The sequence below is a fragment of the Pagrus major genome, chromosome 3 (assembly GCF_040436345.1).
Source record: "Pagrus major chromosome 3, Pma_NU_1.0".
Taxonomy (NCBI): domain Eukaryota; kingdom Metazoa; phylum Chordata; class Actinopteri; order Spariformes; family Sparidae; genus Pagrus; species Pagrus major.
In genome coordinates this window covers 21993588-22009360 of record NC_133217.1, presented here as the reverse complement: position 1 = coordinate 22009360, position 15773 = coordinate 21993588, and the positions used below count along the sequence as shown (strand labels likewise).

Below are 15773 nucleotides of genomic sequence, written 5' to 3'. Positions count from 1 at the left end.
GAGTTGGCCCTCCTGTGCGTTTGGCTTGGGGGAATACATTTTTCATTTCTCTTGGTGGAGCGGCTTGGGAGTTGACAGGAGGCAGGTTGATGACACACAGCAAGTGACCAAGGGTCAGGCCATCATGATAATTTTGCCAACAATGAACCATGGATCTCTGCTTTCCCTCATCTCCTCTTGTCTCTCTGTCTTCAACATCTGTTCTCTCCATCTCCTGGTCTTGTTCATATTCCTCTCTATCATCTGCTCTTTGTTCTCTCTCTCCCTCTGTATTCGCTGTCTCTCCTGGTAAAATTCATTCAAATAATTAACAGTAATTCTACACCATCAGTATCTTTGTTTTGGAGTTTGCATAATTTGGACTATAGAAATGTGTCTCAGACAGCGCAAGTGAATACAATAAGATATTATATTTTAACTGTTATGTCCTACACTTCCATTCTAACATATATTTTTTAAATGTGAAATGTATACCACCATATATATAATGTGCTTTTGTAATCACTCTATTTAGTAATTAAGTCTATAAATGGCCTTGAATTGTTTCAAAATGATGGGGTTATGATCAGGTTTGGCTGTTTTTGTTTGTTTTGACCAGCACAGGGACACAATGGACAATTACACCTCTCTTCCTCTTTCTCTCAGTCTCCTTTCCAGTACAAAAGTTCAGCTTTGCCTGACGTAGTCTTTTCATTTTCATCTGTCAGTGAATAAAGAAAACACATGGTCAACTGATAGGCTATTTACATGCTACCACAGTCTGCTAGAATTAAGTCATGAAAAAACCAAGGCTAGCTACTGGGCAGAGTTTACACAGATGACGCAATCCAAGGATGAAAAAGCACCAACATTTCCATAACAGTGCATTTTTACACCACTTGTTGTAACAGTCAGTTGTTTTTGTAACTTTATTATCATACCTGTTTTAACTGATGCTGTATAGACACTGGTCAAAATTGAGTGAATAAGTACGTTTCTGCCTCTCCTTTGGCAAACACACTGACCTGACGCCAGCTGGACTGACTGATTAAAATATACATTTATGAAAATATTTTATCAAACCAGGGCTGTCAACATTTTTTCTTAGATTTAATACTTATTTCATATCATACCTACATACAAAACGTCTTTGGCCCGCTGCCTGTTATTGGTGAGTCGATTTTAAGAAACTTTGTTTGAGTCTAATGTTACACCAGCCATGGTTCTGAAGTATTTACGGACATTTGGACCGTCACAAAAGTCTAGCCTAAACTCTGCCAGTGGGTAGGCTACCTCGTTACATACATCCATTCAGATTTTCATAGTTTCTCAGTCTATGGTTGACCGCAGCATTTAATTTGGAGGCTACTAAAATGATCCTCTCTATGTATGTAGGCTAATAAACCACCGTTATTCCTGTGCTGCTGGTCAGATGATAAAATTGGTTATCTAAGCGCGGTACAATATTTTTGCATCTTGCAAGTAGAGTTATGTTTAGGTAATTATTGGACAACTTTTATGATGTGTACTTGGGAAAAAAATACAGAGGTCCGGACCTCGGTGACTTCAATGCTGGGTACGGACATGGCTCGAACCCTAGGGCTCTGCAGAGTATCCATGGGTGCATTGGTGAGAGATATTTTGATCAGAGTAGAAAGATCTTCATTGACTGATTTCATGTGCTTAAACACACTAAATAAACTGAATAAACAAATGGTCCATTTTAGAATAATGTATGTATAGTATATTCTCGAATTATAACTATTGATGCATTAATGTGTTCATAACTTTAGGGCTGCAGCAGGTAAAGGATGAACTAATTTTAATAACTGTATATACTGCTGGGTGTCTCAACCTATAATAATATAACTTGGCTACAACTTTAGATTATTGATATAAAATATAAATAAAGTAAATAAAGTAAAGTAACCAGCAGGGCTAATGCTAACTAAACTAACTAAAGCTTTAAAATATATGTAGTGGAATAAAAGCGTAATATTTGCCACTGAGATGTAATGGGGTAGAAGAATATGGTTTAGGTTGTAACTACAGTACGGCTGTAACTGTACACGTTACTCACTAACTGTATAATATTTAGGCTGCTCATTTGAAAATATAAAGTCTTATTCAATGAAGACCTATGTGATTCTTCTTCTTTTCTGTTTTCATTTCTTTTATTGTATTCTCTTACATTTTGCTGTCATGATTTCTCACCACATAACATCTGGCAGTATGCCATTGACATTTGTTTGTGTCCGCATAGAATTGCGACCAATGGACAATGATCTGTGTCTGAGTATCCCCCCGAACACCACCCAGCTCTGCCACATCAGCTGTCCTGTTGAGTGTGAGGTGTCTTCATGGAGCGCCTGGGGACCCTGCACATATGAAAACTGCCAGGACCAGGCAGCCAAAAAAGGTAAGACCTCACGTGAGCATCATAATGCCACTGTGCCACAAAGTAGAGTTCAATAGGCACAGGCTTCAGGCATTTCCTTCCAGGAACTATTAACAAGCACAAATGCAAATGTGATTTCATACAAAATGAATAACAGAATTTCTCCTTTGCATAAACACAACCTCAGCTTCACCTCTCAAATTTTTAACCTTTCATGCAGTTTTAGCAGCCACCATAAGGGAGGATGAGGTTAGGGATGATGCCACTAAGTTCTACATACTGGATCCTCTAATGCAGAGTAGAACAGGGTTGCTATAGTACTCTAAACTCTGATACTGATACTTTTTGTTTTGTGTTCTGGGCAATAATTTGAAATAGTTTCTTATCCCCCATTTTGTTGGGCTGGCTTCCTTCTGTTCTGTAGGCAGCTGCTTTCCTGATCTTGTTTGCTAGTTGGAAGCTGGAAGTGCCCCACTCTTTTTTTCCTTTCAGAAAAGTTTTTAAGAAGATACAACTCACCATACTCTTTAAACATACTGCAAGGAAGTAAAGAAATACTTTCAATTTCCAGGTTGGATAAGTCATAAAAGGAAAACTATTTTTATGGTGGCATGGTGAGGATGAATGGAAGGATCTCACAGCCTGAAGAAAGAAGCTGCTCTGTTGTCTGTTGGTTAGAGGTGGGAATCTCTAGGCACCTCAAGATTCTATCTGATTATTATTTAGAGGGCTGCGATGCAATGATAAAACGATTTTTTTCTCACTGTGTGACTACTAAAGCAAAGTATTTGTAATGATCCATACTGAATTTACTTCCAATATCTTTTAATAATAAAACAAATTGAAACGATGTGGCAAGTCAATTGGAAGGTTACATTTGCCAGCAAATATCCCAGCTTTGCAAAGAACCAACAGGAAAAGGAAAGTGTGCCCGTAGCAGCATACATGTAGTAAATAAATTACAGCTTCAGCATATTCTGTATCACTGACATAAAAAAAGACTTCTAACCAACATCCCCCTGTTATGTGCAATGAGCAATATAATTCTTCAGACAAAAAAAAACAAAACATTTTGCTGTACCAAAAATCAACAGCTTTCATTCATTCATGCTGCCCTTATTACATAAATAATAAAGAGTCCAAGACTTCTCACTATAAACAAATTCCTGAGCATAGAATCCCTCAGACCAAAAAACAAACAAAACATTTTGCTGTATAATACAATCAAAAACAGCATTCATACAAAAAAGATCTTAGGCACTTAAACATCTGCAGAAAGGATAGTCAAAATGTTGCGTCACTTTTTCTAAATGGCTGCACTGATACACTGTGGAGGGCAGAAACCTACTTAAGTTCGGGGTTTACCTGCAGCTCTGTTTACAGCATATTTATGTCACAGGTAAACAATACAGAAAGCAGCTCTCATACAAAAAATATGAAATAGGCCACAATGAAATCATACCAGTGCCTGGCAGTGCATTCTTTAATAGCTCAGCCATATTTGCGTGGCTCTCATTCACTGCTCTTGTTTAGAGCACTTCAGTGATTCCATGACTTCGGAGTTGGTCTCGTTGTAGAGTGTCAGGATCGCTGTGTCAGTAAAACATCTTCGAGATGGGACGTTGTATCTCGGCTCCAAAGTGCACTACATAGTGCGAGAGCCCTGGTTTCCAACGACTGAATATGGACGCAAGTCCTTGGCAATAAAAGTTGCAATAGAGTTTGTAATTCCCTTCGCCCTTTCCGAGTTGGGTGGAAGCTTTGATACCGCTTGCTCTATGGTCCTCTGCTTGGCAGCAACTTCAACCGGGTGTTTTTCTTCCTCCTCTGGGTGGAAATGTGTAATATGGTTTGTCGTGTTTCCAAAATATTTTAGTTTAGTTTGACACAACTTGCATATTGTGTGGCTCTTTTCCAGGTCCCGTTTCCCTTCAACTTCACAGAAGCCAAAATGCTTCCATACACTAGCTTTTAATGTAGAGGGTGCGGGTCTGATTTCGCGTTCAGCCATATCGTGTCTTTGTTATGTGCATGCCATCAACTGTCCCAGCGCTGCACTTCTGCACTTCCAAGTTCCACCTTTTACGTTCTGTCAACATTACGTTATCAATTAACATTTAGAAAATCAATTTTTGACATTTGTCAATCGATTCAGAATCGTCCGCGTCCGCATGGCAATGCATCTAAGAATCCATTTTTCTCCCACCCATACTGTTGGTATGGTACAGCACTAAAAACAACTTGTTTTGCTTTGTCCACAGAGGCCTGACTGTTGGTACCAAAACAATAGCATGTGGTGTGTTTAGCTAATGCGACCAACCCTCCTGACTTTTTCGGGGACTGGGCTGTCACTTAAAGGAATAGTTCACTCTAGAACGAAATTCAGTCATTATCGACTCACCCTCATGCTGATGAGAAGTCCGGTGTAGTTTCTTATTCCTCAAAGTGCAGCTGGAGACCTGCGGGGGTACCCTCCTGCAGCAAAAATCCATATAATGGGCGTAAATGGTGTCCGAGACGAAAAGGTCCATAAAACTACACAAAAACTTTGTAATATTCCTCCATACTGCTCGTCCGCTGCAATCCAAGTGTCCTGAAGTGGTGACATCCAGAATTTACTCAAAACGACGTCATTGAGTACATTTTTCTAGCCTAAACAGTCACTATGCTATATTTGCCTGGAGGCACGCTCCCTCACAGCCCTATGCAGTACGGAAGCCGCGCCAGATGAGATCAACAAGAACTTGCGATAGATACACACCGGTATCTGGACTGAGTGATGCCTGATAGAATTGAGTTTCCCTCACCCCTTTCATCTTCCATGATACAACCCTGCCCACCCCCCACCCCCCCACCCCCCTTCAGATAAAACTTCCATCAATGGGTCTAGACACATGGCAGTACATGTTCTACTGACCACCTGAGTAAAAAAAGGGTTGGAGGAGAAGAGAGAGACAAAAATTAAATAGAAATGTGTTTTTCTGCAAGCACTCCAGGGCTCTGCCACCTTATCGGGCTGGAGCAGGAGTGTGGATTAGGGGGTGGGTGACCTTGGCTTGGCTGGAGTTAACATCCCCCCTTCCCAGGACCTGGGTCATCGAATCCCATGCCCTTGAGCAGAGGAGATGACACACATGAGAACAAACCCCAGTTGAAATAATGGATACCTGCATGCATTAGTCACTTTGGATAAAAGCTACTGTAATGAGAAGAGAGTAACTGTCACATTAAATGCAATATTACGGTTATCATCAAAGGCACACTCAGTCCACACAGTCAAGTTAATGTGCTTACAGTTACACATTAGATTCTGTCAAATTACAGCAAGATTTTACAGAGCATCATTAGTTTCCTGTTGTTCCTCGACAGGCTTCAAACTGAGGAAGAGGAAGATCGTCAATGAGCCAACGGGCGGGACAGGGAACTGCCCCCACCTGGTGGAGGCAATACCATGTGAAGAGCCCAGCTGCTATGACTGGCTGGTGGTAAAACTGGAGGAGTGCATCCCTGATAATGAGAGGGAATGTGGACCAGGAACACAGAACCCACAAGTGCAGTGTGTCAACAGTGATGGTGAGTAGACGACATTTTACAAACATTTTACCATAAAGCAGCCCTTTATGTCTGGGAGTTACTTTTATCTCAAGCACTTTTTTGGTTCAAAGCAACGACTACTGTGGTGTTTTGGCACTCCATTTCCCATAGATCCCCTGTCAGTCTTCTGTAGTCATGACACTGACAGTCTCTCTCAGGCAAAATATTGTCAGCTGTGACCATCAATGTGACCAATCACTGTAGGCTTTTACTTTACTTCATTTTTTAAAGAAATTAAGTTGTGAATTTGGCTTCATTTGCCTGAGCAAAGCCATCCAAAATAACATGATCTCCACTTCCATCTGTCCATCTCTCTCCTCTTCCTGTCTCTTTCTCTTCCCCCAAAAATTGTAGTGCTGTGTGTACCTTGTGTATATTTTGGGTGTCCCAGAGTCCTATACTTCCTTTTGGTTTACCATCCATGTGTGTATTGCCTGTTAATGCATTCATAATTAGGTATATGCTAAAGATTATTATATGATCATTTTATCGACTTAGTGAAGTCAACTAACAATGAGGCACATCTGGATGTAGGTGGTGTAGGTGATTTTGCTGGCCTGGTCAGGGGCAAAATCAGGTTATAATTATAAGTCACTGGAGCCGATTTTCAACTGTTTATCAAATTCATCTATGAAGTTAAGGTTTGTGTGCAGGCTCACATGGAACACAACGGGTGTGTTGAAGTCATGCATTGGCAGTGTGTGTTGCCATTAACTGAGTGGTCTGCGCTGTGCTTGCCTGCTTCTTGTGATTTACTGTTGATGACGCCTTAGTTTCTCTAGGATCCCTGTCTTTTCTTTGTCTAATCAACATTGATTGTCGACTGCCCAGCTGTTTATCTGTTTATTCTTGGCAACCGCCAACACAAGATGTGATGATGTATATTGTCAGACAATAGAAATATATTGCTGTACTGTTTATACTGTGCTATTCCCTTAGCATATGTGAGTGTAGTAGAAATGTGGGACAGCGTCGAAAATAAATTAAAACAACTGGTTATTTTCATATTTGAATATTATTATATGAATAATATATAATGAGTAAGATGATGTACTTTGATTTGTCATATACACTTATGACATGTCATATGTGTTTGCTGGACAGCTGACCCTAGGGACACAGGGAGAGAGAGAGAGAGCTTGCAGCAGTGCTTGAGTTAGCTAGAAAATGAATGAAGAGAGGGGCGGTGTTAGTGAGAACAAAGCAGGGGGCTACACACCAGTCTCTGCCACTGGATTCTCCAATGTGAGGATTTGCCACCTTAGAAGTGTACTTTTAGCTACTTGAATTATATTCAGATATAAGCAGGGAAGGCAATACAGTTGCATCAACCATATTCCTGCTGGCTCTCTTTATAAATGCTACCATCCTCAAATACAGATGTTTGGTAAAGAAAATTTCGAGAGAAATCTTAAACAGAGCGCTTAAAGGTTCAGGCATTCAGTGTTAGGATCGGTAAATGTAACCGCATTTCCACCACACGGTGGGCCCTATAGTCCTGGCTCACTGCCCAACATTGTAATTGCTGTATTTGTTGGAGGGAGATATTCCTCTATTGTTTGTGCTATTCTAAGCAATTTTAGTGTGTGTGTGTGTGTGTGTGTGTGTGTGTGTGTGTGTGTGTGTGTGTGTGTGTGTGAGTATATGTGTGTGTGTAGAGTTTCAAACTCCAGTTGGGGTGCATCATTTGCCCAGTAAATATAAAGGAAACAAATAAACTTCAAAATGTGTGTCTTGACATCAAACCAGTCAAATTCCATTTTCCACCTTTGCCAACCTCCATATTGCTGGATGTTGTCCTGAGGCTTTGGGATACTTGCTTCACTAAAACTAACATTAGAGATCCTGGATAACTAGTAACATGAATCTGGTTGTCACTTGCCTCTTGGGGTTTCCAGCTATGAACAGAATAGGCAGGTTGTTAGCCGCTGTGTTACAGTCCAAATAATTAGAATTGACAATAAAGTATTGTGATAAAACGGTGATGTGATATGACCTGCGGGAAAAATTGGTCACATCGACAATTAAAAGTGATATTCATCAAAGTGAAATGTAAACAATAAATCACATAAGAGGCTTTAGAAAAACTACAAATAATAATACAAATAGGACCTAGTACAGGCACAACCTTCCAGATGAGCAACATCGACCATCAGCTATGAGTGCTTTATTTTAATATGATTTTGTGTTTTAGGAGGGTCCCACTAAGTGCACAAAAGGAGTATTTATCTTCTCAGCAATGTTGGCTGTAACATCGCTTGTAAAGGCCCATGAGAAATTGAATGTGACAACTATACCAGAGATTTTCAAACTGTGAGGTTTTCGAACTGTGAGGTTTAAAACCTCTGGACCTCCCCAGGGGGGCACTGCAGGAGAGATGTGAGGCAAAGATACTGTTTGAGGTGAAGGGGCAGGCACATGCTGGTGTTCCAGAAACGACGGGAAGTTAGTTATTGAAGTTTAGCCTGCTGATTTGGCCTGTTAATTGGTCAACTGTTAGATATCATTTTATTGAATAAACAGCCATAAACCTGCTAAGAAACCAGATAAAAAGACACTCATTATGACTCTAGACCTTGCCTGTTTTTAAGTTCTCCTTAGTATCCAGTAAGGGTGCCACAAATCTCAATATAATGTTGAACGATCCACGGTTCAATACGTCCTTATGGCTTGCAGATTCTCGGTTTTGCAGTTAAATGTTTCTTTGCTACTTCCCATGGACTCTGATCCACTTTAAATTGTGCCCTCTCATACATTTCCAGCAGCCAAATTATTCCTGACCTCTATGAAAAGAAGCACAAAGCCATTGAGGATGAATTGACAAAAACACAGAGCTTTGCGCTCACCATGGACAGTTGATAATTAATTGTCTTCTTATTATACCAGTAGTCAAGGCCAAGAGGCACTTTTCCCATTTGAAAGTGTTTTTATTTTAATATAAGTTTATTTATGTGAAATTATACAATACACCATAAATGTAAAACACTTTTTGTTGCTGCTAGTAAGCAAAATAAAGAGAGAATTTTGGATAGTAATATTGCAGCTTTTTTTTCTCCTCCCAAAAAATGTGTACTGAACTGAACCGAAACCGTGATCCAAAAACCGAGGTATGTATCGAACCTCGGGCTAATTATATCATTGCATCCCTACTGTACACTGCAAACAGGAACTGTTGATTTGGCATACCCAAAATGGTGCCAATTTGCCAAAATCGAAACCGTTGTCTAGGTTTTGTTTGTTGTTTTCTTTTGTTTTTTGTGGGGGCGAAACATATTACGAGTGGTATGACAACAATTTAATGGGATCATTAAAGAACAGCATTTCTGAAAAGTGCTTATAATAATCATGTTTGTGATCATTTTCAAATTTGACAAAAAGGATTAACCACATGTAGTGAGCAGCTTTTACACTGTGTTACACCTAAAATGCCATTGGGTCCAATTAAAAGTTAAATCTGCTGGACCTTTTTTACTTCTAGGATGAACCAAGCTCATACTATCAGAGCTTCTGCTTACAGCTGTGAAAGGAATAACATGTTATAAAAATAACACGTTTCTTGTCTTCAGGGAAAGGTGGGAACAGGAATCAAGAACTATTGTGGGAAATATTTTTTGTCCTTGATTTCTATTCATCTTTGTAAACCAGAATCAAATTCTCCTAAAAATCCTGTTAATGTAGAATACACAGCAGATGATTGTGAGTGAAGCAGGGCTTCCTGACCCATAACACAGTAGCAGCTAATGAGAGCCCTGGGGAGAATGAGATAGCGAAAGAGATTCTAAGACAGAGGTGGGGGTTGTTCATCAGTTTCCCTGTTATGCTCATAATCAAGGTCCCCATTCACAGGCTGCACTACATGTTGTTGTAGTTGCAGCAATTACTATCTCCCCTCCCACCAAACTGACCTATTCTCGACAACTACAATTATTTTCTGTACTCTCTTTACCCTGAAAAATTAAGACAAAACTGTCCTTGAAATATCTTTTATTATGAAGCAGGAGGACATCTCAACATGGTTTTGAACTGTATTTTAGGTTTTAAACGTGTTTAATGTTCAGATTTACTGTAGTTCTATTGCAGAGCATTGCTCACAAAATAAAACATGCTGTTTCGTGGAGTTTATCCTCTCATTTTCTTATCAGTTAGGAATAAAAGTGAAACTGCTGAATAAACAAGTTGCAGGCAATAAAAGAATTGAGCCCAGCTGTTTGTGACACATAACATAAGTCCATTTTCATTTCACTACAGATAGTTTCACTATGTTTCATGTTATAAAAATGTGAGCCGACTTCAGCAAACACATTGTAACGCATTGTAATGCAACATCATGTAACGTTTTTATTTTAAAATAACAGCTTCAGAATCATTTTGATGGTACAGTGTCTTGTAATAGGGTGTATGTTGTTTCTGTCACAGCCACTCTGTTCCCCTATTGCTTGTTTCTGCCCTATGTAACTTCAGTGAGAGGGTAGGATGACAGCGTTACATACATGTTTACTTCAAGATGCAAGTTTTCAAGACATAACATTGTTGAGACATAATGAGTGTTGTTTGTAGTTAGCACCTACATTATATCTTCTAAACTATTTCAGACCAGGAATTTGTATTTACGACAGTGGTATTGCATCCAGAAACTGCCAGGGGTGCCAAACGCTCAAAATGCCAATTTCTACATAATGTTGCTTTAAATTAAGTTCATATTGGCATCACTACTATTAACTATAACTATTGTCATGTTTACAACTATAGCTACTGTGTCTAAATATCTAAATACTAACAGCACATAGATTTCTAACAATATTTGAGAAAATGTTGGAAATCCAGACACTCCAATCTGGTTTTGAATGGAATTCAGGAATATAGCTTCACTATAACTCTCAGCAAACACAACAATGTGAAGTGGCAGCACATGCACAGCCCTTAGATTTTGAGATGAAGATAAATGTTTATTGAAGCCTTGGTGATAATAACAACCAGAGCCACAGCTGTGGCTAAGACCATAGTGATATTTATCTCAAAATCAATACCAAAGCTAATGCCCTTGTCACCACAAATACAGCCACAGCCCAGTCACCAGAATAAAATTATAGCAGTTTACATTTCTGCAAACCACACATACGTTCACATTTGTTTGTTTCATATGTACAATACTGACATTGTTTCAATACATGTCATCTCATATATATATATATATATATATATATATATATATATATATATATGTATGTATGTATGTATGTATGTGTATATATATATATATATATATATATATATATATATATATATACATATATATATATATATATATATATATATATATATATATATATATATATATACATATATATATATATATATATATATATATATATATAATTATAATGTAATTTACCTTGTTGTTGTACCTTGTATATTTGTATATGAGCTCCATGTCAGTGGTGGCCTGACAGCTGACAAGCCAGAGACCACTGATCAAGATAGAGTTACAGTATTTTTTTAAAGTTTGTTTTAAGTTTAAACCCACCGGATTTTTAACACAGCTGAGTTTGTGGCAACAAAACCAGATGTTTTAAGAAAAGAGATGGAGTATTCCTAATCCTATTCAAGTGTTTTGTGCCCAGAACAGAACATCTGCTACAAAGACTTGTGGCTCAGTTACCTTTACAGTAGCAATAGCCAGCGACAGTAGAGGGATGCCCGCTTTTGCTATGGTCATTCATGTAGCTCCTCTTATGGCTGCTTATGTACTGTACACTTTATGTCATTTGTCAATGCATAAAACCATACCAAAATTATTTATGATTTTGTTCATTCAAAGGCAGTTTTTGTACATAATAAAAACTGAGACAGTAAGAAGAAAAAACTAAAAACCAACATGAGTTGTTCAGTTAGCATTACTATAGACTGTGGTGTCAACATTTTCTTAGATCAAGAGGAAATATTCAACAGCATCACTTATCCTTGAACCCACCCTCACATACTCATCACTTCATCTTTTACCTATACCCATCTATTTCTCTTGTCTTTATTGTCTGAATCCATTTAAATGAATTGAGAACATCCAGATAAGTAGTTTCATCTCCAGCCATAAAAGATGGCATTCTTTCTTTCTTCCTCTCCTTCTAAAAGGCACTCAGCTAAAGAGGAGGTACCTTTTATGTTACCCTGTTGAATCAGAGTTATTGGTAAATTAGATTAACACAGCCTTCTCCACCCAGTCAGCTTGGATTTACTCTGCCTTTCTTCCCCATTACCTCTGACTGCGTGAGAGCCAATCCCCCCGGATGTGGCAGAATTGAATAGAGGAGATGTCAGCCTCTGTCTTTTTTTTTCACAATTTCTTTATTGATTTTCCATTTTAATTAACAAACATTCATACACATAACAACAACAGTATAACATACAAATACAAAAACAGGAACCCCTCTAACCCACCCTCTTCCCACCCACAACAAGATCTACGGTTAACAAAGTTCTGATAATAGTATCAAAATGTGCCTTACATATTTAATCTGTACATATTCCAGTGAATATCAATCCTCTTACAGTACCAATACTCCAGCCGTGTTAACCCTTATTGGGCCATTCCAAGATCATGAAGGTGGTGGCAACAGATCTTGTCCAGCTCTAGGTTGCACATTCAAATTATTTATGAAGGTTAGGAAAGACAACCACATTTTGTTAAAGTCCTCAACTTTTCCTCTTGCCATGTAAGTCAGTTTTTCCAGTGCCAAATTAGATGACAGCTCTGTAATCCATTGGCCCACGGTAGGTCCCTGAGTCTCCTTCCACTTTAAGGCAATCACACGTTTAGCTTGCAACAGACAGAAATTAATTAGTTTACGTTTTTTTACAGTCACTGGGAAGTTCTCAGGATATATGTGCAATAAACATATCTTAGCTTCAACTGGAATTACCTTTTCTATGAGTTTAGAAATTAAGTCAACAACCTCTTTCCAGAATATCTGCAGTTTTTGACAACTCCACATACAATGTAGCAGGGTACCAACTTCTTCCGTACATTTGGTGCAGTAGTCAGGAATATTGGGATCAAAATGGTGCAATTTCACAGGTGTGATATAAGTTCTGAGCAACCATTTATACTGTAGAAGTTTGCATCTTGTGTTTATAGTTTGTGTTTGAGCCAGAAGACATGCCTTCTCCCAGTCCTCTATGCTAATGTCTGATTGAAGATCATTTTTCCATGAAGATAGATAAGAGAGAGAGTTTTCTTTAGAGCCTGCTAGTAACAAACCATAAAAGATTGATATTTGACCTCTGCCATGTAGGTTGTTCACCATGAGTCGTTCAATAGTAGATAATGAGGGTTCTGAGGTAGTTTTAATCTGGGAGTATATGAAGCTTCTTAGTTGCATGTACTTAAAATGATGTTTCCCAGGTAGGTCAAATTTATACTTTAATTGTGTGAATGACATTAAAACGCCTTCTTCATAAAGATCTTTTATTATGCTTAATCCTTTCTCCATCCATTGTTTAAATCCCATGTCACGCCTCCCAGGAGCGAAGTTTTCATTTCCCCATATAGGTGTGAAACAGGAAAGTTTGGGGATATCATTTAAAAAGGTGTGGGCTTCATGCCATACTATCAGAGTGTTTTTAAGGAAAGGATTTTGTGTTCGTTTCCCAAGTATTTTAGCTTGAGACGAATAGAGGTACTGACACAATGGAAGTTCTATTGCATCATTTTCTATCTTTACCCAAGCTGGAACCTCTGTTGTATGAAAGTAATACATGGCTGCCCGGAGTTGAGCTGCCCAGTAATATAGTTTCATATTAGGCAGTTTAAGCCCACCACGTTCATAGGGCAGATAAAGGAGAGAAAGACGTAATCTAGGGCGCTTGTTACTCCAAATAAAGCAGGTGATGTTTTTCTTAAGAGTAGAAAAAAAAGAGACAGGTAGGGGAAGTGAAATCGCCTGAAAAAGATACAAGAACTTGGGCAGGACAGACATCTTAATAATATTTATACGTCCTATCATAGAGATGGGCATCGCGTTCCATTTCTCTAGGGACTCTCCTACAGATTTAACAAGTGGGTTATAATTGATTGGTATTATGTCTTCAATGACAGGCGATATCTTAATGCCTAAGTAGGTAAATCCTTCTGGAGTATTAGTGAACTGAGTGTGGATCTGGGGACCTTCTCTCTCTTCCTTGTTCAATAGTAGCAAAGCACTTTTTTTATCATTATTTTTATAACCAGAGAATTGTCCAAATACCTTTAGCAAATGGTTAAGAGCCTTAAGTGAAGTTCCTAGCTTTGTTAAAAACAAAACAATATCATCAGCAAAAAGAGACAAACGGTGTTCTGTCTTACCAATAGTCATGCCTGTAATGTCAGATGACTGACGGATTGCCATAGCTAAGGGTTCAACAGCAAATAAGAATAACAAAGGGCTCATAGGACAACCTTGGCGTGTGGATCTGCTTAGGTTAAAAGGCTTTGAAATTTGATTATTAGTCGCGATTTCTGCTACTGGTTCAGTATATAATAATTGAATCCATTTAAGGTATTTTTCCCCAAAACCAAATCTTTTTAAGACGTCAAATAGGTAGCTCCATTCGACCCTGTCAAACGCCTTTTCAGCATCTAATGACAGTATCGCATGGTCTCTAGCATTTTGTTTGACATATATAATATTCAACAGTCTGCGCGTATTGTGAAAAGCTTGCCTGCCAAGAACAAATCCATTCTGGTCGTTGGCGATCAGGTTGGGTATTAGTAATTCTATCCGCTTGGCCAGAGCCTTACAAAGTATCTTGGTATCACAAGACATTAAAGATATGGGTCGATACGATGTTCTATCTAAGGGATATTTGCCCGGCTTTAAAAGGAGGGAAATAACAGCAGCTCTTAAAGATGGGGGCAAAATTCCTTTTTCATATGATTCCTTGAACATCTCTAAGAGATGGGGTAACAATTTTCCTGCAAATGTTTTGTATAGTTCAATAGGCAGGCCATCAGGCCCAGGTGCCTTTCCACTGCTCAAGTCTTTCATTGCTTCTGATAATTCTTCAACACATAAATGTTTATCAAGATCAATTTTAGCTTCTTCAGTTAATGATGGAAACTGGAGTTTATCCAAAAACTCTTTTTGTTTTTCTGAGCTGTTGAGTGAATTATATTCTGATTTATACAAATCCTCATAAAACTCTTTGAAAGCAGTGTTTATTTCAGATGGATCAATCAGGATTTTCCCATCTTGTGATTTAACTGAATTTATAGCCCTGTCAGTTTGTATCTTTTTCAACCTCCATGCTAACAACTTTCCAGCTTTCTCTCCCTGGTCATAGTATGATTGTTTTAACCACATCAAACTGGAGGCTATTTTGTTGGTGGTTAGCTCATTGTACTGGGATTTCAGCAAGAGGAGCTCTTGTTGTTTTTCTGGGGTATCACTGTGATGAAGTTCTTCCTCTAATTTTTTAACATTTTGTTCAAGAGTGTTAAGCTGTGAATAATATTTTTTGGATTTGTATGTAGTATAGCTTATGATCTCACCCCTTAAATAGGCCTTGAATGCCTCCCATTTTACAGACGCACTGGTTTGGTTAGTATTTAGAGAGAAGTATTCGTCTATTTTCCCATCAATATACTTTACAAAGTCTGGGTTTTGAAGCCATCTAGACTGAAAACGAAATCTAGGCGGCGAGGCCATTACATTAGGTAGTTGCATTATCAAGGAGATTGGTGCGTGGTCTGAAAGCAATATACTGTCATACCAACATTTCTCAATTTTTGACAGTAGCCCATGTGAAATTAAAAAATAATCTATTCTCG

The 15773-nt window shown here is 38.5% G+C and overlaps 1 protein-coding gene across 1 annotated transcript in view; it reads left to right on the top strand.

The window, feature by feature from the left end:
* Positions 1–15773, top strand: part of thsd7aa (thrombospondin, type I, domain containing 7Aa) — a 207665-nt gene that overhangs the window by 104390 nt on the left and 87502 nt on the right. The window contains 2 exon segments of the mRNA XM_073463190.1: positions 2243–2398; positions 5747–5950. Of these exon segments, the coding sequence (XP_073319291.1) occupies positions 2243–2398; positions 5747–5950 (360 nt within the window).